Source organism: Macaca mulatta, chromosome 15, assembly GCF_049350105.2.
Source record: "Macaca mulatta isolate MMU2019108-1 chromosome 15, T2T-MMU8v2.0, whole genome shotgun sequence".
Classification (NCBI taxonomy): Eukaryota; Metazoa; Chordata; class Mammalia; order Primates; family Cercopithecidae; genus Macaca; species Macaca mulatta.
The window spans coordinates 35,892,992-35,915,836 of record NC_133420.1 but is presented as its reverse complement, the minus strand read 5'-3'; the positions used below and the strand labels follow the sequence as shown (position 1 = coordinate 35,915,836).

Genomic DNA, 22,845 nt, shown 5'->3' with positions numbered 1-22,845 from the left:
TGTGGCAAAGGATCTTACGGCAAATCAGGAAGACTGAATTAAGATCCATTTCAAAAGGCCTCCTGTTGGTATTTCCTCTTTCCTTTCTCTTCAGGATTATGTTTGTATAATGTTCTATATAGAACTTTGGGCCATGAAGAGACTGGATGAAACAGACTAAATTTAGCTAGTCTCTTTTGCCAGATTCTTCCATTTTATCTTTCATTACTGTTTGAACCAACGGGTACCCCCCTACATTTTCCTCTTTCTCACAGCAATTTCTATCTCTCAGATAACTGACACCTTTTAACAGTTGTCCAGATACAGGTTTATTTGTTTATTCATTGTTGTCCTCTTCCCTTTCATCCATCCATGCATACATTCATTTATCATCAAAGCATTATTGAACACGTTTTCTGTGCTGATTAATATGTGCTGTTGATACAGAGAGAAAATATATTGTCCCCACCTTCCAGGAGCCTAGAACCGGATGTGAAGGGTCAAACAAGTAAACCAGTATGTATAAAACCATACAGCAAAGCTGAGTGGTGAAGACCAAATGACTTTGGAGTTGGTCAGACCCGGGTTTGAATTCAGGCTCCATTAAGAGCTGTTGTCATCTTGGGCAAGTTACTCTGTATGCCTCAAGTTTTCTTGTCTGTGAGATAGAAATAATAACTATCTCATAGAGTTAATATGATATTAACAGCAAATACATTATAGAAAGCATTTATCATGATGTCTTGCTCATAGGAAGTTTTCAGTAAATATAGAGAATTGTCATTATTATGGAAATGTGCTCGGATGCTGGGGGCTTATAAAAGGGGTTTGTAATCCAGCCTAGGAGGTGAGACAAGATTGCTGAGATTAGATGCCACTGTATCTGACTGTTAAGGAATGAGCAGAATTTATCTGAACAGAGAAGAGTGTTTGCAGTAGAAGGAAAAATATATGCAAGGGTCCTGAAGCAATTCAGAACAGAGTTTAATTAGAGAATATTAGAGTATATTAGAGAAATTAAAACACAGAATGTCAAGAAGTAATAATAGCATTTACTGGGACACAGTTTAAGTGCTTTTCCTACGTTCTGTCATTTAATCTTCATAAAAACCCTATGAAATGTAAGTACAGTTTTTTTTTTTTTTTGAATCAGAGTCTCGTACTGTCTCCTGGGCTGGAGTGCAATGGCGTGATCTCTGCTCACTGCAACCTTCTTCTCCCGGGTTCAAGTGATTCTCCTGCCTCATCCTCCCAACTAGCTGGGATTTCAGGCGCCTGCCACCATGCCCAGCTAATTTTTTGTATTTTTAGTAGAGACGGGGTTTCACTGAGTTGGCCAGGCTGGTCTCAAACTCCTGACCTCGTGATCCGCCCACCTCAGCCTCCCAAAGTGCTGGGATTATAGGCGTTAGCCACTGTGCCCGGCGTGATATAAGTACAGTTTTTATGTCCCATTTAGAAATCAGGAAACAGAGGCCAAGAAGGCTGAAGGAATCTACCCATGGTCACACAATCAGAAAGTGGCAGAGTTGGTATTTGAACTCAGGTCATTGGTCTTCAGAGTAACAAAGACTTTTACCATTATACCTCCTGGACTTTTCCAGGTTGAAGCCACTGGTGTCAGCAACCTTCTCTCTCATGATGACATTGAATCTGGTTGAGTATCTCAAATCAGATCTTTGGGCCACAGTATGGTACTGCATTATTCTAACAACATATTGCCAGGACAACTCCAATTTGTTTATAAGACTCCTTTTCCCCACTTTTCTCTTTGTGTCTCAGAATGAGCCATCCTTGAGTGGTTCCTACTGTGAATGGTAAGGTTTTTCTTCTAGTTCTCATTTGCATAGGAAATAAGGGAGTTTGAATAATGCCTCTTTTCCATCTGTAACTGTAGCTTTATTGCTTGCCTTCTTGCCATTTTTGAAAATTTTTCCCAGGGTTTTCCAGAATTTAAATGCAGACAAAGATTATATCCAGGATAACAGGAAAATGTTAATAGTTTTGTTGTTGTTGTTGTTTTGTTTAATGAGCTAGTTTCTAAAGGGGATCTAAGTACCACAGTGAAGGGTCGTATAAGCAAATGGTTCCAAATCTGGCTGTGTCAGAATCATGTGGTGAACCTAAAAAAAAAATTACAGGCTTCCCCAAATCACAGGCTCTGAAGCCTCTACAGAATCAGGATCTCTTTGGGGTGGGGCCCAGGAATCTTAATTTTCAAAGCTCCCTGGTGATTCTGATGTACAGCCGGGTTTGAGTTCCATTTGTAAGGGAAAGAGCCTTGATTGAAATCAGAATTAAGCATACCTGAGTTTGGGTCTTGGCGCTTGTTTTTCCTTTTGTCACCCCTGTGATCTTGGCTTGTTTATTCTTCCCAAGTCTTATTTTCTTATCTGTAAAGTGGGGGTAATAATGCAGTGTTACAGGGTCGTTGTAAGGACTAAAAGGGATAATAAGAGGTACCAACTTTAATGCATATTTTTTGGTGTTTATTGTATACTCCATTGTTTATATTTAGTTAGACTCCTTTAGCTGCAGTCCTCACTCGAATCCTCTAAGGTAGTTATTTTTTTTTTTTTTTTTTTTTTTTTTTTTTTTTTTTGAGACGGAGTCTCGCTCTGTCGCCGGGGCTGGAGCGCAGTGGCCGGATCTCAGCTCACTGCAAGCTCCGCCTCCCGGGTTTACGCCATTCTCCTGCCTCAGCCTCCTGTGTAGCTGGGACTACAGGCGCCCGCCACCTCGCCCGGCTAGTTTTTTGTATTTTTTTAGTAGAGACGGGGTTTCACCGTGTTCGCCAGGATGGTCTCGATCTCCTGACCTCGTGATCCGCCCGTCTCGGCCTCCCAAAGTGCTGGGATTACAGGCTTGAGCCACCGCGCCCGGCCAGGTAGTTATTTTTTGACTGAGTTGGAAACCAAGGCACAGAGAAGATAAGTAACTCACCCGAGGTTTCATAGCAAGTAAATGGCAGAGTTGCTTGTGAGGGTGATCAGCTGTTTCCAGTTTTAGTTCAAAAAGCCCTGTCACAGAAAATTCTTCAGCTCCAGGCAAACAGGATGGTTGGCCACCCTAGTTGCTGGTGAGGAATTCCAACCTAGTTCTGTCAACATTTCAAGCTTTTTCTATCACAGAATACTGCTGTTCCTGTGAAAGCCCCTTGTACACTCTTGTCACAATGGTAAGAATCCCTAAATGTTTGTTGAATCTGAATTATTATTATTGTTTTGAGACAAGATCTCACTCTGTTGCTCACGGTAGAGTGCAGTAGCCAGTACAGCTCACTGTAACCTCTACCTCTTGGGTTCAAGTAGTCCTCCCACCTCAGCCTCATTGCTGAGTAGCTCGTCTTCCAGGCACACGCCACCATGCCTGCTAATTAAAAAAATATTTTTGTAGAGATGTGGTCTTGCTGTTTTGCCCAGGTTGGTCTCAAACTACTGCCCTCAAGCATTCCTCCCACTTCACCCACCCAAAGCTCTGGGATAATAGGCATGAGCCACTGCATCCAGCCTGAATCTGAATTAGATAGAGACTTAGATTTGGGGCTACTAAGGTTCTTTGGAATTCTAAAACTGTATAATTTTTCTTCTAGGATCCCTTGACAAGATTGCTGTGGTAACTGCTGATGGGAAACTTGCTTTAAACCAGATTGGCCAGATCTCCATGAAGTCGCCACAGCTGATTTTGGTGAATATGGCCAGCTTCCCAGAGGTAAGGTGGCCTTGCTAAAATCTCTCTCCATGGTCTCTTTTGGAATGGAGGAGACTGGGTCATATCAGGAGGAAGTAAGTGTTCCTTCAGCTTAGAATGAAACAAGAGAGAAGACATAATAAAGAGAACTTAAGGATAAGGCAAAGCTCTTTTCCCGTTGCCAGATTCCTTTTCTGTTAAACATAAATGCTACAGAGGCTAGGTAAGTTGTTTGAATACCCAAACGGGTCCCATCTAAGAAAAACAATACTGGAGATGCAGTGATTGGTGTTTGGCCAGCGTGGAAAGGTTCTGGTGACCTGGAGAGCCTGTGCCTTGTCTGAGTGGAATGCCTCTGCCCAGCTCCTGCTGATCATTGCCAGGCAGAATGTAGGCCTGGTAATCAGTGTTACCTGATACTACGATTTTTGTTTCTAGAAGAAGCTAGTAACACACATTTTAATGTCACATCTTTATTCTTTAAATATTGATGACTAATTCCATTTTTTTTTAAGACTATGAGGCAAATAAAACCATATTTTAATGGGCCAAATGTGGCCTGAGGGCCACCAATTTGTGACTTCTGCATTAGTATTTGGAGTAGACCCTCCAGGAAGTCCTTTTATACTAGACTGACCATTGCAGAATATTGCATGGAACACTCTGCTTCCATAACTGGAAGGTGGGTTGTATTAGGTCATTGGATTGTTGAGGCTTTATGATTTTAAGTATAGTTGAGGAAGGTAATTGGCCTTTTTGTTATTGGTCCACTAGGAATTGGCCTGGATTAGGAGTCCTAGAGTACCTGGAATCGGGTGCCATCTCTACCACCAACTGGCTGTTTGACCTTGGGCAAGTTGCTTCACTCTCTGGGCCTCCATTTCCTCATCTGCTAATATGAGGTGAAGGAATCCTCCTGTTCTTATTGTCTGTTTCAGTAGTTGTATTCCAAAGTCATAGACCAACGTTGGACCTGTTGGATTTGACAAACTAGGCTAGAGGTAGGAGACAGGGAACGCCCTTACTGTGAACACACAGTTTCAAATCAAGGGGCTCTGATAGCTAATGGGCCAGGCACACCTGTGAGGGTGCTGTTACCACTCCCCTACTCCATTCTCCAATACTACAACCAGAATGAGTTTTTGAAAAATATATATTGTGCCAGGCATGGTGGCTCACACCTGTAATCCCAGCACTTCGGAAGGCTAAGGTTAGAGGATCACTTGAAGCCAGGAGTTCAAGACCAGCCTGGGCAACATAGTGAAACCCTGGCTCTACAAAAATTTCAAAAATAAAAAAATTAGTGAGGTGGGTTGGCCTGTAGTCCTAGCTACTCAGGAGGCTGCAGTTGGGGGATCACTTGAGTCCAGGAGTTTGAGGCTGCAGTGAGCTATGATCATGCCACTGCACTGCAGCCTGGGTGACAGAGCAAGATCTTGTATATTAAATAAATAAGTAAAAATATGTACATATAAAAGATTTTGTCATTTGTCATTCCCATGCTTTGCATTTATTGGTGGCTCCCAGCAATCTTTAAGAAAAAGTCCAGAATCCTCACTGTGGTCTAGATGGCTTTGCTTGATCTGGCCTCTGTCTTTTCAGTTTTGCCAGTCTTGTGCCACTGTCATCCTTGTGCAGTGCTTTAGCCACACTGGTCTTTCAGTTCCTCAAACACACCAAACCCTTTACATCCTTAGAGCCTTTGCATATCCTGTTCCCATTGCATGGAACGCTGTTGCATGACTAATTGCTACTTATATTTTGGATCATGGCTTAAATGTCACTTCTTAGAGAAGCCTTTCCTGACCTCTCCAATTGGAATTATTCTTCCACACTAGGTTCTCCTATACAGCACAATTCTTTTTCTTTATTGTACTTATTACTAGTATACATTTGTGTACGCATTTATTTGTCATCTCACTTTTACTAGAGTGTAAACTTGGAATGTAGGAATGTCTAATTTGCTCATGTGTCCAACACCAAGCACAGTGCCTGGCACATGGAATCATTTGGTAAATTTTCCTTGAATGGATGAATACCTGTTATTAGGTTGATAAAAGGGAGGCACTCATTCCTGGTGTTACTGAGGAACAGAGAAATTGATGAAAAGGGAGCTGTCAACTCTTTCTCTTTCTGGCCCCCTCTGAACCACTGAGGCCTCTCCTCCTTGTTCATCTAATCCCATAGGCACTGCGGGCCAATTTAGGGAATAGCCTCCTAATTACACAGCTTGAAGACCTCATCAGGCAGATTGCTTTTTCAGAGCCAGCCACTTCTTTTATTAAATAGAAAATGGCATTCACAGAAGAAGCACCTGATTGGCCACCAGAGAGCATCTTACGAAGCAGGAGGAGATATTAACAGCTTAATTTTTTCTTAGGAAGTTGGAGTATATCTTCATTTTTCAACTCAAGACATCTTTGCCATTTGTTCAAGTTAGAATTCCATGGGTTTTGGAAAAATCCTTACAAGTATATCAGTAGAGAGGTTCATTTACAGGGACAGAATGAGGAAGTGTGAGTTACATTGTCTTTTGAATTCCTTTATCTCATCTGTTGTACATACTAAACAAATAGCTCTAACTAAAAATTTCCTTCCTCCAGCTTAGAAGCTGACCATAGAGTACCCAGGTTCATGGCTTTAAAATGCTGAGCTAATCCTCTAAGTGTTTATGTAATTTCTTTCTGTTTCACATACAGTTGGCTTTCTTTCCAAACCCGAGCATTTCCGTGTCACGCTGTAGTGACACGATGCAGATTTACATGCATAATTGTTTTGAATGCATTAAAGACAGAAAACTGTGTTGCATTTGTTTAACATGTGTCCTGCTTGATAAATGATACACATAGTTGCTGCCTTCCATAAACTTGCCTGCAGCTAGAGTTAATGATGGGAAAGAAAAGAAGGGAATAAAAACCACAGCATGATTTGAATAAAACAAGGCAAATGAAAAAAATAAAAAATTTAAAAAAACCACACACAACTCTGCAGGCTCCATTATTGCTCTTGTGGAAGGAAGAAAATGAATGTGTATTGATTGTCTCCTTTGTCACTAGTCTCTTTCTCATATTTTGTTCCATATGATCAGTACAGGTACTCTGTAAAATTAGGCATTATTTATTCATTTTATCGATGAGGAAACTGAGACTCAAAGAAGTAAAATATCTCCACTAGATTCACACTGTTGTGACAGAGCCAGGATTTGAACATATCTCTGTTGGACATGAAAAAGCCTATGCTCCTTTCACCATTCATTCATTAATTCAGCACATATTTTTTGAGTCCTTACAAGTGATTGGTTTCTATTTGAGGTGCTGGGAATTCACTGATTATTAAGACAGACTATGTGTCTACTTTCATAGACTTGACTTTACATTGGGATAGGAAGAAAATGGAAGGTCAGTAATTGATACGGCACTAGCAGAGTTGACTTGAATCCAAATTCTCAAGGACTTGTTCACCTGTCTACAAAAGTCCTATTTTGTTGTTGTTGTTGTTGTTACTTAGCACAGATTAGCTTAGAATAACAAAGGCAGACACTACTGATTGATCACGTCACTCTTCTCTGCCTGACCCCAGATGAGATTTGTGATCTTTCTCAATACACTACTGCAAGCAGCCACAACCAGTTTGTTATGTCATCATTTGAGAGCAACCTGTTTGCCCTATGATACTGTGGAGCATCCTTTCCTTGAAGGGATGACACATAAGAGATGGAAAGTCTATAGGAACGTATGCCTCTTAGTCTGAACTAAAGAGTTTTTCAGATGTCATAGGAGAACATGACTAATTCCCTGAGGTTCTGTGTCGTACCATGTCAAAGGAAAAAATATGTAGAATTCAATAGTTTTCTTTGTAAAATAAAACTTTGAATCACGATTTTTCTGAATATGAAAAGACACAGAAAAGTTGAAGTATAAAATAAGATTTTGAGCCGTTATATAGATGAGGTAAAGGAAATGAGTTTTTCTAATAGATCTGAACCAAATCACTAATATATTCAATCAACAAGCTTTTACTGAGCACTTACCATGTACTTGGCACTCTAACTTTTACTGGGAAGATGTAAATATTGAGGCATAATTCCTGCCCAGCTTGGTGTCAGTAGTCGGTGCCCTCGTGCCTATAGGGGAAGGTTGTATGGAAATACTTGGGTCAGCTTGTGCAAGGCAGGTAGTGGTGATGGGGTATTATAGTAATGATTATCAGTCATTCATGAGAAGCTATAGTAGAGGATTGAAAGACTTGAGATTGGATTACCCCTTCATAGTGGAGATTCTCTCTTTATTGTTAGCTTTAGACTGTGTGGTTTTTTTTGTTTTTTCTTTTTTAAGGAAGATGGCATTTATTTTGCAGAGAAAAATTAATTTTATTTCTTTATTCAGCTCTTTTATTACCTTGATTATAACCTTTATACCGCAAACGTAATTCCAAATTAAATTTGGCTGTTTAAGAAAAAATCAGGCCAGGCATGGTGGGTCATGCTTATAATGCCAGCACTCTGGGAGGCTGAGGTGGGCAGATCGCTTGAGCCCAGGAGTTTGAGACCAGCTTGGGCAACATGGTGAGACCCCATCTCTATAAAAAATACAAAAACTAGCCAGGTGTGGTGGTGTGGACCTGTAGTCCCAGCTCTTCTTTCTTTTTTCCCTCCTGCAGCTACTTGGGAGGCTGAGGTGGAGGGTCACCTGAGCCTGGGAGGTCAAGGCTGCAGTGAGCCGTGATTATGCCACTGCACTCCAGCCTGAGTGCCAGTGTGAGACCCTGTCTCAAAAAAAAAAAAAGAAAAAAAAGAGAAGAAAAATCACATCCTTAATGTTATAATTATTGAATGCGTTGAACTTGGGATCTAGAAAAAAGTAAAGGCAGAGCAGCATCATTGGATTAAATCCCTATTCAATCTCCTCTTAAGTCTGCCAGTAACTGGAAGTTTGATGGATGGGGGTCCTCAAACCATCTCTCTTGGGCTGTCAGGGAAGACCATGTCTACTCTTGGGGGTATGACCCTATTCTACAAGTTCCTGTTCACATAATGAAGAGACTTGGTTACGTCAGAGATCCCTTCCAGCTCTGATAATCTGTGGCCAGAGGTACTATTTTAAGAATGTACTGCCGGGCGCGGTGGCTCACGCCTGTAATCCCGGCACTTTGGGAGGCCAAGGCGGGTGGATCACGAGGTCAGGAGATCGAGACCATCCTGGCTAACACGGTGAAACCCCGTCTCTACTAAAAATAAAAAAAATTAGCCAGGCGTGGTGGTGTGCACCTGTAGTCCCAGCTACTCGGGGGCTGAGGCAGGAGAATGGCGTGAACCTGGGAGGTGGAGCTTGCAGTGAGCCGAGATCGCGCCACTGCACTCCAGCCTGGGCAACAAAGCGAGACTCCGTCTCAGAAAAAAAAAAAAAAAAAGAATGTACTATTTTAGGTAGTGGCCACAATATGTTACATTCTGTGTACAGCCTCCCAAGAGGATTCTGCATGTGTATGTGGAAGTTCTGGTTTGTCTTTGTGACCTTATAGTAATACCTCAGGTAGCTGTAGCAATAAGGTTATATAAAAATGAAATGAATGAGTTTTATGGGCAGAGAACCTAGAAAAGTAAAATAGGTGTGTATCAACCCCCATTCATTTAAATTAGAAAGTCTAGGAGGAGCTCAAGTGCAGGAATTGGCCTTTGAATCCAAGTGATGTGGATTGGCTCTGGTCAAGCCTAAAATTCTTTTGAAAATATCAGAGGCTTTATTTTCATGAATTCCACATTGTCATGCCAATGAAAGGATCTCTCTTACACACTGCTTTCTTGTTATTCTTTAGGATTACATACCAGGTGTAGTTATAATGTTGCTTGAGTGTGAGGTGAGGCACTTTGGGAAATGAGTGTGCCAGTGTGCCAGTTGGCCCATTAGTGAGCAAACTTTCAGAGAAGCCCCTGAAGGATGTTGGGCAGGATAGCAGTACCTCAGCTACATGAGGACATCAACTCCACCTTGTTTGGGGGTTTTATGCATTCTTACCTTTGTATAATAAATGTATATAATATGTTTATATAACTGCTCTTGCCTGAGTATTACTATGTGCCAGGCACAGAGCAAGATGCATCGCTCATGTTATTTCACTACCTCTCTGAGGTTTAGGTGCTACATGGTCTCAGATGACAAAATATAGGTACAGAGAGGTTAACCATGTGCCCAGGGTCACATGGTTACCAGCACTGGGATTTGAACTGAGATCTTTCTGACTCCAAAGCCCACGCTTTAAGCTAGTATATCACACTACCTTTGCGGGAGCATATACCAGCAGAGATTCATTTTGCATTCCAAAATATGAGTGAGTTTGGTGTGAGTGCAGATGTGAATGAGTTAAATTTATTTACTCATTCCAAATCGGCACTGGTATATTTTGAGTGTAAAATGTCAACTGGATTTTTTTACGTATGAAATCTTTCATCTGTCTTTACACCAATCTTTGCAGAGACCAGCCCCCCTCCCTTGAGGATTTATTGTGGTTTTGATCTGTGTTGCCTCAAACCATTGAAATCTTTTCAAAGAAGCAGAGCTGTTTTCTTTTTATTTTTTCTTCTTTCTTTTTGTTCCTCCTGCAGTACAGTGGTACCAGGAGTGGACATAGTTTGCTATTCAGCTTGATCAAAGCACTCTACACCAATGTAACTTCCTGATCTTGCTGGTAACAGAACTAAATGTTTCCATGTTCTGCCAAGATGGGTTGCCAGTTATCGACAGAGGGCTTGCATCTGGTAATAATTATTTACTAATTCTGTTTACCTTTTGATCTGGTTTTCAGTGTACAGCTGCAGCTATCAAGGCTATAAGAGAAAGTGGAATGAATCTGAACCCAGAAGTGGAAGGGATGCTAATTCGGGTGCCCATTCCTCAGTAAGTTTGGCTGAAATTCACATATTTTAATGAAATGGAGTGGTTGTCCTTGGAAGGAAACCAGCAAACACCCTACTATACCATTAGGCCAATAACATACCTTGCCTGCACCTTTCACCCTGGCAAACATCTTTTGAGATCACTTTACTAATTCAGAAATACTTATTGAGTGTCTGTTATGTACTAGATGTGAGGTTTGCAACAGTAAGCTTGAGAATTTGTTGTCCTTACATACTTTACATTCTGGTTGGGAAGGTAGGACAAATAAATAAAGTCATTCCAGATAATAACATGCCATGAGGCAAGAAAAGGCAGTGGGAGCCAATAGGGAGTGACTTGGTAAGGATGATGGTGGCAGGGGCACCTTTAGCCTGAGAAGACTGTTTATAGAGGTAACATTTTTGCTGAGAGCTAAATGATGAGAAAGAACCAGCCTAGGGGAGAGCATTTTGGGCAGAGTGAACAGCAAGCACAAAGGCCGCAAGTCTGAAAAGACCTTGACACTGGTAGTCTCTAACTTATATTCTTTGAAGAGCTATTTTTTTTACATTAGTCCTTGCTAGTTGAAGAATTTTAGGCATGAGAACAGAATATTGTTAGTTATATAAATATATAGAACTTAAAGTTTTTTTTTTTTTGAGACGGAGTCTCACTCTGTCACCCAGGCTGGAGTGCAGTGGCGTGATCTTGGCTTACTGCAAGCTCCACCTCCCAGATTCACACCATTCTCCTGCCTCAGCCTCCTGAGTAGCTGGTACTACAGGCGCCTGCCACCACACCCGGCTAATTTTTTTAGAATTTAAAAGTTTTAGGTGAATAAAAATAAAATGTTCATTTTTAAATTAAAAAAAGAAGAGAAAATACAAGACCTTGGCCTTTTTGAGAAAGAAAAAAGTCAGTGTGTGCGAAATGCAGGGAGAGGGTGGTAGGAGAGGAGGTTGGACTAGTCACTAGAGGCTGATGGTTTAGTCTTTGTAAGTCCTGGTGAGTGTTTGGGCTTTATTCTCATTGTGATGCGAAGTCAGTGGAGGGATTTAAGCAGGGGAGTGACCTGATCTGATGTTGACTATGTGAGGGTCTCTCTGGCTGCTGATTTAACAAATGGACTGTAGGGGGACAAAGTGGACACAAGGAAAACAGTCAGGAGGCTCCTGCAGCAGTCCAAGTGAGACACATCTTCTCAGATTCCATAGCAAAATATTTAAATCCCTATTCCTACACAGTGCCTCATATATAACAAGGCCCAAATAAGTGTTGAATTAACTTGTTCAGTCTTTCAGCAAGTATTTATTAAGCACTAATGGCATACCAGATACTTTCTTAGCTGTTGGAATATAGCAGTAAACAAAAGAAACAACAAAAAGTCCCTCTCTTCCTTGGGCTTCCCTAATAGTTGCATAGGCACAGTAAATAAGTACGTAATGGAATGTCAAGTGATAGTAAGGACAATGAAGTAAAAAAAGCAAAGTAAGGGGATAGAGAGATTTGGGGCTTTTATTATGGGTAGGGAGGGTCATGAAGAAAGGGACATTTGAACAAAGACCTAATGAATGAAGCTTCCAGATAACTAAAAGGGAAATGGAGTTGAACACTAGTTGAGTGTCTTTTTGTGCCACGCATTATCCTGTATTCCTTTACGTATATTGCCTCATTTGTCTTTAATCCCTGTAAAGTAGGTTTTTTCCTAGGCATGGAAGTTTAGGCTCGGAGAGGTAAAGTCATACCTTTGAGGCCACACAGCTTGTGTGGAAGCCACACAACTTATGCCGCAGCTTGGACCCAAACCCAGTTTTGGATGATTCCAAAGCCTCATGATGTACCTATACCCATTCAAACAACAAGAATCAATCCCAACATGGAGAGTTCAGAAACTTCCCACACTGAACTTTTTCCTGCCTCATGGCCAGAAAATAGCTGTCTTGTTCCGTTGTGCTCTCAGTACTCTGTGAGGCTGAATTAACACTCTGCTTTGAAATCATGTGAATTGGGAACAATATAACTTAATGTTTAAGAAGCAGATGGACCTGGGTTCAAGTCTTCCTGCTTGAACCGGATAGTTCGAGTTTGTTTGGCAAGTTCATTGATTTGCTCAGTGAATGTTCCGAGAATGTATATGTGCCAGGCTCTGTGCTGGGGATGTATAGACGTGATGTATGCCTTCATGGAGCTCACAGGCTGTGTGCCAGGTCTCTTGTTTGTATTGCATCAAGCTTGTGGAAATTACTAGGACCCACATTTATAGATGAAAAACGTGAAGTTCAGAGAAATTAAGGGACTTGCCTGAGATCATCTGACAAGTAAATGGCAGTCAGGATTTGAAGCCTGAGTTTTTCTGTTAACTTTCTCCTGTATTTTCTGTATAGATGCGTAATTCTGGAAAGTGCTAAAGGTACGCATGGACATTAGAAGCAAGATTTACAAGGGTAATAGGTAGTAGTACTCAGTGGGTTTATTTTCTAGTTTTTGCTGTCCTGTTTGTGAAACCTCGGACAGCCACTTAACTGCCCTGAGCCTTGGTTTCCTCACATATCAGATGAAGGGATTATTCTTAGTGGCCTGCCAGGTCCTTTCTGAAGCTCCAAAATTCTGTGGGGCTATGAATTTGTGCTACTAAATGCTCATTGCTGATTTAGATTCTTCTTAAGGTGACCCAGTTGTGTATCACATTTTTCTTTCAAAGATCTGGTTGACAACATGCATTTCTGCAGCCCCACAGGAGTAAATGATCACTGTTGGTGCATTGTATGTAAGTTTGAAAGATCAGTGAGTTTAACTCGAATTTCCAAAGATATGAGGATCTGTTACATTTTTTTTTACATTATTTTATTTTGGTTAATGGGTGTAATCCAAGAGAAAGTTGATGGACCAAAACCGTCTGCTCCTGCAAACCTCATTTTTTATATACTTTCTTCCCTTTGACAAGGTAGTGGGGTCATGAGGCCCCTTACTGAATTATAACGTTTGGTAGTTTTCCAGATAAAAAAAATGAATGATCTGTTCTTTATTATGGAGGCTGTGTCATGTGAGAGGATAAAGGTTGATTTATAAGTAAGAGGATCAAGGTTTTTATTTGGTTTTAGCAGTGACTTCCATATGACTCTGGGCACATTGCCCTAGCTGTTTGCTGCCTTCTAGTTCCTTATTTGTAAAATAGGTTAGTGCATAATGATAAGCAGAGATGTGGTGAGGTTAATAGAGAAAATAAATTAAGTGGTATGATTTCCTTAAACTATATAAACATACTTCAGTACACTTTTAATTTTCTACATGTTATATAATTTTAGGAGAAAAGGAAGGAGGGAGGAAGGGAACTAATAGGTTGAGCACCTACTATGTGCCAGGAATGGTTAGGTGCCTTACATATTCGGGAAAGCAGAAAAGTTTAATGGTTAAATTTTGCGTTTAAATTTTGCATTGGTGTCACATAAGCATGAAATTGAGTTCCAGCACTTCCTGCTCTTTGGCTGTGTGACAGTGGCACCTGTCTCTGCCTCTCTGAATCTCGGGCAGCTTGTCTGTGAAATGATAATTTGCAGGACTTGCCATATATGCTTATTGGGAGATTTCAGTGAGATAATGTACATGAAGCTTTTGATGCTTAGTAAGCACTCAATTAATGCTAGCAAATATGCTATTTCCATCATCCCCTTTCACAAATAGGAGCATCTTTCCTTTTTAGGGATGAAGAAAATGAGATTCAGAGAGGTGAGGCATTGGTTCTGGGTCACACAGCTGGTAGTTGACAAAGCTGTGAGGAGGAAAACAACACATCAAATCTTAAGTTGGAACTTTGATGGGTAGGGGAAATAGGAAGCATACATTCTTAGGATCAGTTTCTTTTTTCTTTTTTTTTTGAGATGGAGTCTCACTCTGTCGCCCAGGCTGGAGTGTAGTGGTGCGATCCTGGCTCACTGCAGCCTCTGCCTGCTGGGTTCAAGCATTTCTCCTGCCTCAGCCTCCCAAGTAGCTGCAATTACAGGCACCCGCCACCATGCCTGGCTAATTTTTATATTTTTAGTAGAAACGGGGTTTCACCATGTTAGCCAGGCTGGTCTTGAACTTCTGACCTCAAGTGACCCACCCACTTTGGCCACCCAAAGTGCTGGGATTACAGGTGTGAGCCACCGTGCCCAGCCTCTAAGATCAGTTTCTGATGATGAAAGTTTGAGTTTAGTTCTAGGAAAATTTGCCTCCTCTGATTGATCCTGATTCTTCCACTGCCTAATGATAGTCTGTAGGTTTGCTTTTTTGACTTAACTCTGGATACCCAGAACTAAATTTTATTTTCAATGGAAACAGATCTCACCTATTACCTCACCCTCATTACATTCCTCTGATTCTCATATTCTTATTTAAATGAGTCTACTGAGTATGTGACTCTTAACTATAATCTGCCTCTGATCTTTTGGGGAAGTAGGTAGAAGATAAGTCCTAAATCAGTAACAGTCAGGCTTGGAGCCTGAGTGGTCCTTATCACCAAGTCCTCTTTTTACAGCCTCTGAGACTCAGCTCTACGTGGCTGTATGTGAGGTTTTTTTTTTGTTTTTGTTTTTGTTTTTTTTTTTAATCATGGCTATCTCCTCAGGTAAAGAACCATTGAGTCTTAGGGGCTCTGGATTATATCTTTTCCCACTGACAATGTGGATAGCTTTTGTTTGCTTCTCTGGCAGTGATTTTTATGTAGATAAGTTAGTCAACTGGATTGGTTTTTTTTGAAACATTCCTGTTAATGGAGATATACTGAAATAGTTTCTTCTATTTTTCCAATTCAGGCAATTACATTTTAGGTACAATTTATCAACCACCTAAACTAGAGGTATAATGCCTAGAAGTGCTGAGCTGAACACGTCACAATTTCTCCCCAAATTCTTATAACATTATGTGGTGAAGAGACTATTTTAGGCTCATTTGACTGATGAGAGTCCTGAAGCTCACAGAAGTTGATGCCCAATATCAGATAGCTAGTAGGTGGCAGAAGTAGGATTAGAATTGGGGTCTTTGTTACTGCCTTTCTTACTGTTCCTGTCTCCTGATAGAAGATTTATCTGGAATATCCATCTTTTCACTCCTTAATCAGGGGCCCTGAAAAGTTTTGATCAGGGGTTCATTTTGTTCAGGCCAAGTTTCTGCCTCCACCTTATTCACATCATCATTATGCCCCTAAACAAATAAACAAATAAGAATACACTCCCTTACTCATTGTTTTACCAAATATCTATGGGAAAACCACACTAAGTAGAATAGTGGTTCTTTGGTTTGAGATTGCTGAGTTCATGCCTGGCTTTAAATAAATGCTATAAGGAAACTATGAATTCAGCCAGGAAACAAAACTACATATGATTGACTCATTCCTCACCAAGGTTACGTCTTTCCTTGATTGTCTTCCAGTTCCTTCATCAGTGTCTCTGTTGGTTTTATTTTAAATAAAATTACATAAAATATTTAAATGAGGCTAAGCACGGTGACTCACACCTGTAATCCAAGGACTTTGGGAGGCTGAGGCAGGCAGATCACAAGGTCAAAAGTTCGAGACCAGCCTGACCAACACGATGAATCTGCATGTCTACTAAAAATACAAAAATTAGCTGGGCGTGGTAGGGCGCGCCTGTAATCCCAGCTACTCAGGAGGCTGAGGCAAATCACTTGAACCTGGGAGGTGGAGGTTGCAGTGAGCTGAGATCGTGCCTTTGCACTCCAACCTGGGCGACTGAGCGAGGCTCCGTCTCAAAAAAAAAAAAAAGAGAAAATGTCTCCATCCTTTTCTCCTTCGGGAACCACTTTTAGTACCTTGATTTTCTAGATTTTTTTCCAATGCAAAGTCAAGCATATGTCTGGTATCTCCTTCATTTTTCTTCTAATGATATGGGATTGTACTATACATAGTGTTCTGTACCTAAAAAAAAACAAAAACTTAAGCCGGGCGCGGTGGCTCACGCCTGTAATCCCAGCACTTTGGGAGGCCGAGGCGGGCGGATCATGAGGTCAGGAGATCGAGACCACGGTGAAACCCCATCTCTACTAAAAATACAAAAAATTAGCCGGGCGCGGTGGTGGGTGCCTGTAGTCCCAGCTACTCAGGAGGCTGAGGCAGGAGAACGGCGTGAACCCGGAAGGAGGAGCTTACAGTGAGCTGGAGATCGCGCCACTGAGATCGCGCCACTGCACTCCAGCCTGGGGGACAGAGTGAGACTCCATCTCAAAAAACAAAACAAAACAAAAAAAACAGTGTACCATTGCTCTCCGTTGTGAGACTTCTTCCTCACTCTTTTTCTAAAGGTGTACTGTTGGCATTTTACACTTAACCAGTTCCCAAATGTCAAGTATCTTAGTTTAAACTTTTTCTCTTTTACTATTTCTGAATGATTTTCTAAGGCCTACTTCCTGTTCTTCTGCTGGGAGTGGGAAGTGGTGGCGTGGAGACTGTGCTTGGGAAAGAAGTGAATGCAGAATGTGGGGGATGCTGTGGCTGTTGCCCTTGATTGAGTGCTTATTTGCAACATCACTGCATAGTACTGTGCTTCTTAGAGACATGAACATTTCAGGGCCAGAAAACCATCTGCAACACACCCAAGTGACCCCTCTGTTGGTACTTAGACCCAGACTTGATGTGGCTCTTTTAGGAAACCCGATTGGTATTTTAATGCCTTCCCTGGCTCACTGTAGGGCAATAATAATATTAAGGAAAGTGACTGTTTACTGAGTGCATACTGCATTCTAGGCTCTATACTCTATTATTGAACTCATTCTGTTCCCTATTTTTTATGCATGAGCGAAGTCAACCTGAGTTGTTAGATAACTTGCTTGGGTTCATTTAGCTAGTAAAGGTAGAGTTGAGCAGGATTCAAACTTGGGTTTGTTTTACTTGTAAGTCTGTATTCTTGCATCCGTGGACTTCTGAGAGTACTTTCTGTTTTTATTTTGCGTTTGCTCCTTCGTTTTTGTAGCAAAGGATAGCAATTGATGTTTTTAAATTTAATTATATAATAACCCAAACTATGTGGAACATAATTTACAAAACTCACATCAGGATGCCTAATCTCACAGTGAACTTGTCTGTACTTTTTGGTTCAAGGGGCAGTCTGGGATATAGTGTATTTATTTAGTTTTATTCAACTTTATCAAAGTATAACTTACATACAATAAAATGAGTCCATTTCAAGTATATGTGATGATGGCTTTTGACAGATATATGTGTCCCTGTAACTACTACCCCAATCAACATACAGAGCAGTTCAGTCACCCCAAAAAGTTATCCTCTGCCCCTTTGCATGTCAGTCTTCAGTCCTCTTCCTCTGTCCCAGATAACCACTTGTCTGCTTTTATGAAGAGTTTTTATGCTGAAATGTAAAACTTGTAGGACATTCATAAATTTACTCAACAGACATTTATTGAGTACCTATTATATGCCAAGCATAGTGTTAGACACTGATGATAAAGTAGTTGAATAAGCCAGACAAAGCCTTTGTCCTTAATGGAGCATCTACTGGGAAGATGGTTAACAACACACACATATAGTTTGTGTGTGTCAGATGGTCATATTTTTCTCTCTGTAGAGAAAAATAAGGCAGTAAAAGGAAATAAAGGATGCTGTGAAGGTGGGGATGGTGGTGGTTCAATATTAAGTAGATGTTCATGAAGTGTTCAGAGGAAGGTGATACTTGCAGAGAATTGAAGGATGTACAAGAACAAACCATGCCTGTATCCAGCACTGAGGCAGAGGAAGCAGAAAGTGCAAAGGCCCTGAGGTAGGAGTCTACCTGGGATGTTCAAGGAACAGCAAGAGGGCTCATGTGCCTGTAGCAGAGTGAGTGAGGAAAAAGAAATAGAAGATGAGGGCCAGGTGCGAGCTCACACCCGTAATCCCAGCACTTTGAGAGGCCAAAGTGGGTGGATTACTGAAGGTCAAGAGTTTGAGACCAGCCTGGCCAACATGGTGAAACCCTGTCTCTACTAAAAATACAAAAGTTACCCAGGCGTGGTGGCACGCGCCTGTAATCCCAGCTACTCGGAAGGCTGGGATTTTTAGTAGAGATGAGGTTTCACCATGTTGGCCAGACTGGTCTCGAACTCCTGACCTCAAGTGATCCGCCCACTTCGGCCTCCCAAAGTGCTGGGATTACAGGCATGAGCACTGCACCTGGCGGAAGAGAAGATTTTGTCCATATTTATTTTCAGGTGCTACTGGACATCTAATTGGAGAGGTCAAGTAGGCTGTTGAATATATGGACCTGAAGTTCAGAGGACAGATGTGGGCTAGAGAGATAAATTTGGGAATCATGAACTTGTAAAGGAGGCCACGAAATTAGATGAGATTACTTTAGAGAGTAAATGTAGGTAATGAAAAGAAGAGGTTTGGGGACTAAGCCTTGGACACTTCACTTCAAGGTTTGGGGGTCAGGGAGATGAGGAGGAACCAGCAAAGAAGACTGAGAACAGGTGTCCAGTGAGGTAGGAGGAGAACTAGGAAAGTGTAGGGTCCTGGAAACCAAGTGAAGAAAGTATCTCAAAGAGGGGAGGGAGTGATGGGGTCACAGAAGGTAAGATCTGAGATTGTTGGACTTAGCAACATAATTTATTGATCAATTAATCTGTCTCTGTGGTTAGACAGAGATTGATGGGCTTTGGGGTTAGACAGACCTGGGTTCAAATCCCTATTCTGTCACTGTGGGTATGTCAGTTTGGGTCCTCTGAGAAGCAGATGCCAGGATGGAATTAGATGTGCAGGAAATGTCTGTGAAGGACAAAGGGGAGAGGGAGCAGGAGTAGACCTAGTGCAGGTGTGATACTGGTGGAGAAGGGGAAGGAAGAGGGTTGTGGGGAGGGAGACTCACACTGCAGTGCAGCCAGGCTGATGGGGCATTCCTGAGCAAAGATTGCCCCTACAGCAGCCCCATTTAGGCATAAGAACCTGGCTCTGGTACCTCTGCCATGCATGGTCATTGACTGGGAGAAGCACAGTGGATGTGGCCTTGATGTGATCTCAGCAGGAATGTCACAGTGGATCTGAAGGTGTGGGGCCTGGAAGTTGTCAGGCATCTGTGCCCCTCACAGCAGGTTCTACTGGAGGGTGATCTGAGCAGCATACCTTCATGCCCACTGCAGTGAACTTGGGCAAGTTGCTCAATTTTTTGAAGCTTCAGCCTCCTTATCTGTAAAATGGGAATGGTATCTATGGTTTTGAAGAGTAATAGGATATTTTATATGAAGCTCATAGTGTGAGGCTTGGCATATCATAGGTACTTAAATTTTAATTCCTTTATCTTAGAGTATTTGTTATTATATAATCCTTCTGGTTAAGGAGTTCTTGGAAATGTCCTTTTCCTGATTTTTTTGGGAGTAAAACCAATAAGTAATAATTTATTTCTGTTTGCTGATTTCTCTTTTAGTCCTTAATGCCCTCCTTTCTTCTCTTCCTCACTAACCACCTTCCTGAAGCCCCATGTTCTTTTTTCCCCCTGTCTTTTCCTCCATTTTTACAGACGGGAGGAGTTGAGTCATTATGTTGGAAGTATCTTGGAATTTAAGTTGCTCGGACATACTGTAGTTTGATTGTTAATAAGCACTTGGTTTGTTCTTTGAATATGAGTTATGTGTGAGCAAGACCTCCTGGAAGGTATATCCCAAATAAGAAAATCTAGTGACTAGTCCTGCTTATGGCATGAGAATTTCTTCATGTTCCTGATAAAGGCAAGAAGCCTTGACTCTCCTTGGCACTCTCAGACCACTGAACTGCTTCCTAAAGCTTCAAGATCATTAGATAATTGCCATTGTCATTTTCCTCTGGGCATTGTTGGGGATGATAAACTTTATGGCTAGACTAGGCTCTTTCCCCTAGACTTTGTTCCAAGTTGATAGGAAGGAGAATGCCACTGAGACCAGGGAGTGTCCTAGATAACAGTAAAAAAACCCTGAGTTATAGTTCCTCAGCCTAAATTCTTTCTCAGGTGTTTATTCCCCCCCCCCTCCCGCCCCTCATACGCTGATGTGCAGTTTCTCATGAATGATGACCAGGTTTTTCCAGGGAGAGCAAGCTGGGTGAGGCAGGGCAGAATGGTCCCTAGGTGGAGGTAAATGCAGAGGGGAAGCTGTGTAGCTAGGAAGAGGTGCAGTTGACAGCTACAAGAGCCAAGGTGACAGTCACTAAAACTCTAAAAAGAAAACCAGGAGAAAGAGCTTTGTGCTTTTAGGATACTTATTTCAACTCTCTGATCCTTGGTTTCCTCACCTGAAAATGGGATCATAGAATATTTACTTTTGTGAAGATTTGTTGGGAGAAACTCCTGTGAAGGATAGAGGGGAGAAGAGAACAGGAGTAGACAGGGAGAACCTTTAGACAGCAGTATAGATTTGATGCCAGTGAAGAAAGGAAAGAAATTCAATAAATCAGAGTTAATATTATTTTTTAAATTGTCATGATCAGGCTAGCCATTGTTACTGAGTATTCTATGACTTCTCTGCATGGTGATTTTTTTTTTTTCTTTTTGAGATACAGTCTCTGTCTGTTGCCCAGGCTAGAGTGCAGTGGCATGATCTCGTCTCACTGCAGCCTCCACCTCCCAGGTTCAAGCGATCCTCTTGCCTCAGCCTCCTGAGTAGCTGGGAGTACAGACATGCGCCACCTCACCCGGCTAATTTTTTTTTTTTTTGTATTTTTAGTAGAGACGTGGTTTCGCCATGTTGCCCAGGCTGCTCTTGATCTCCTGGCCTCATGTGATCCACCCGCTTCGGCCTCCCAAAATGTTGGGATTACAGGCATAAGACTACGTCTGGCCTGCATGGTGATTATTAACTGTTGTGGGGGAGTATTGTCTGTCTCTACTGCCATGAGGCGTGCTGCCTGTCATCAGGCTTTCTACCTAGGATACAAGTATTGTTCAATGGTGAGAACTAGATAGGCATATGGCATTTTTGTCACCTTCACTGAAATATAATTCACCCATTGAAAGTGTACAACTTAATGGTTTTTAGTAGTATATATTCATAGAGGTGTGCAACCAGTTGTAACCACAATCGGTTTTAGGAAATTTTCATCATCACTCCAAAAAGACGCTCTACCCATCAGCAGGCACTCCTTACTTTCCCCCCAGAACCTTCTCCTAGGGATTGCTCTGGGCTATTAATAATCCACTTTTCTATCACTGTGGGTTTCCTAGTTCTAAACATTTTATGTAAATGAAGTCACACAATATGTGGTCTTTTGTGACTGGCTTCTTTCTATTTGCATAATGTTTTCAAGGTTCTTCCACGTGTCAGTACTTCATTCTTTTTTATTGCCAAATAGTATTCTATTGTATGGCTATACCACATTTTATATATTAGTTCCTCAGTTGATGGACATTTGAGTTTTCTCTACTTTGGGGCTGTTAAGTGAATACCACCGCTATGGACATTTGTGTGAACATGCTTTTAATTCTCTTGGATATAAACCTAGGAGTGGTTTATGACCAGTTAATTGCTGGGTCTTATGGCAACTCCATGTTTAACTTTTTGAGGAACTTCCAAACTTTTCCACAAGGACTGCACATTTTAAATTCCCACCAGCAATATACGAGGATTTCAGTTTCTCCATTCCTTTGCCAACACTTGTTATGATTATCATCCTAGAGGCTGTGGAGTGGTATCTTATTATGGTTTTGATTTGCATTTTCCTGATGACTGATGGTGCTAAGCATCTTTTCATGTGCTTTTGGCCATTTGTATGTCTTCTTTAGAAAAATGTCTATTCAAGTCCTTTGCCCATTTTATAATTGGATTGTTTGTTCTTGTGTTACAAGATTTCTTTATATATTCTGGATATTAGACTCTTATCAGATATATGGCTTTCATCTTTTTTAATTGCAAAAATAACATACGTTTATCATAAAAATTCAAATCCTACAGAAGTATAATGAAAAGTTCATTTATTGTTCCCCAGTTGTTCTTCCCAGAAGTAACCATTGTTAGTGTATCCTTCCAGATTTCAAAGGATGAATATGCAAACCTATATATATATATATTTAGTTTACATAAGTGGGATAAAATGTCTACAATACCACAACTTGCTTTGTTTCCCCCTTTGACTTAATATCTTGTATACTTTTTAATTTGTTTTTTTTGAGACAGGCTTTTTGCCACTCAGGCTCGAGTACAGTGGCACAGTCACAATCAGTGGCCCTGACCTCCTGGGCTCAAGCGATCCTCCCACTCGGCCTCCTAAGTAGCTGGGACTACAGGCACAAGCCAAGTCTGGCTAATTTTAAAATTTTTTGTAGAGAGGAGGTCCCACAGTGTATCCCAGGCTCCT

The 22,845-nt window shown here is 41.3% G+C and overlaps 1 protein-coding gene across 11 annotated transcripts in view; it reads left to right on the top strand.

Annotated features, from left to right (window-relative positions):
• Positions 1-22,845, top strand: part of MRRF (mitochondrial ribosome recycling factor) — a 65,751-nt gene that overhangs the window by 22,696 nt on the left and 20,210 nt on the right. For 9 of the 11 annotated variants that reach the window (XM_077968070.1, XM_015116904.3, XM_028834885.2 and 6 more), the window contains 2 exons: positions 3,572-3,690; positions 10,471-10,562. In XM_077968070.1, coding sequence (XP_077824196.1) covers positions 3,572-3,690; positions 10,471-10,562 — 211 coding nt within the window. The remainder of the gene's footprint in view (positions 1-3,571; positions 3,691-10,470; positions 10,563-22,845) is intronic. The other 2 variants (XM_015116903.3, XM_077968069.1) reach the window with 1 other exon arrangement.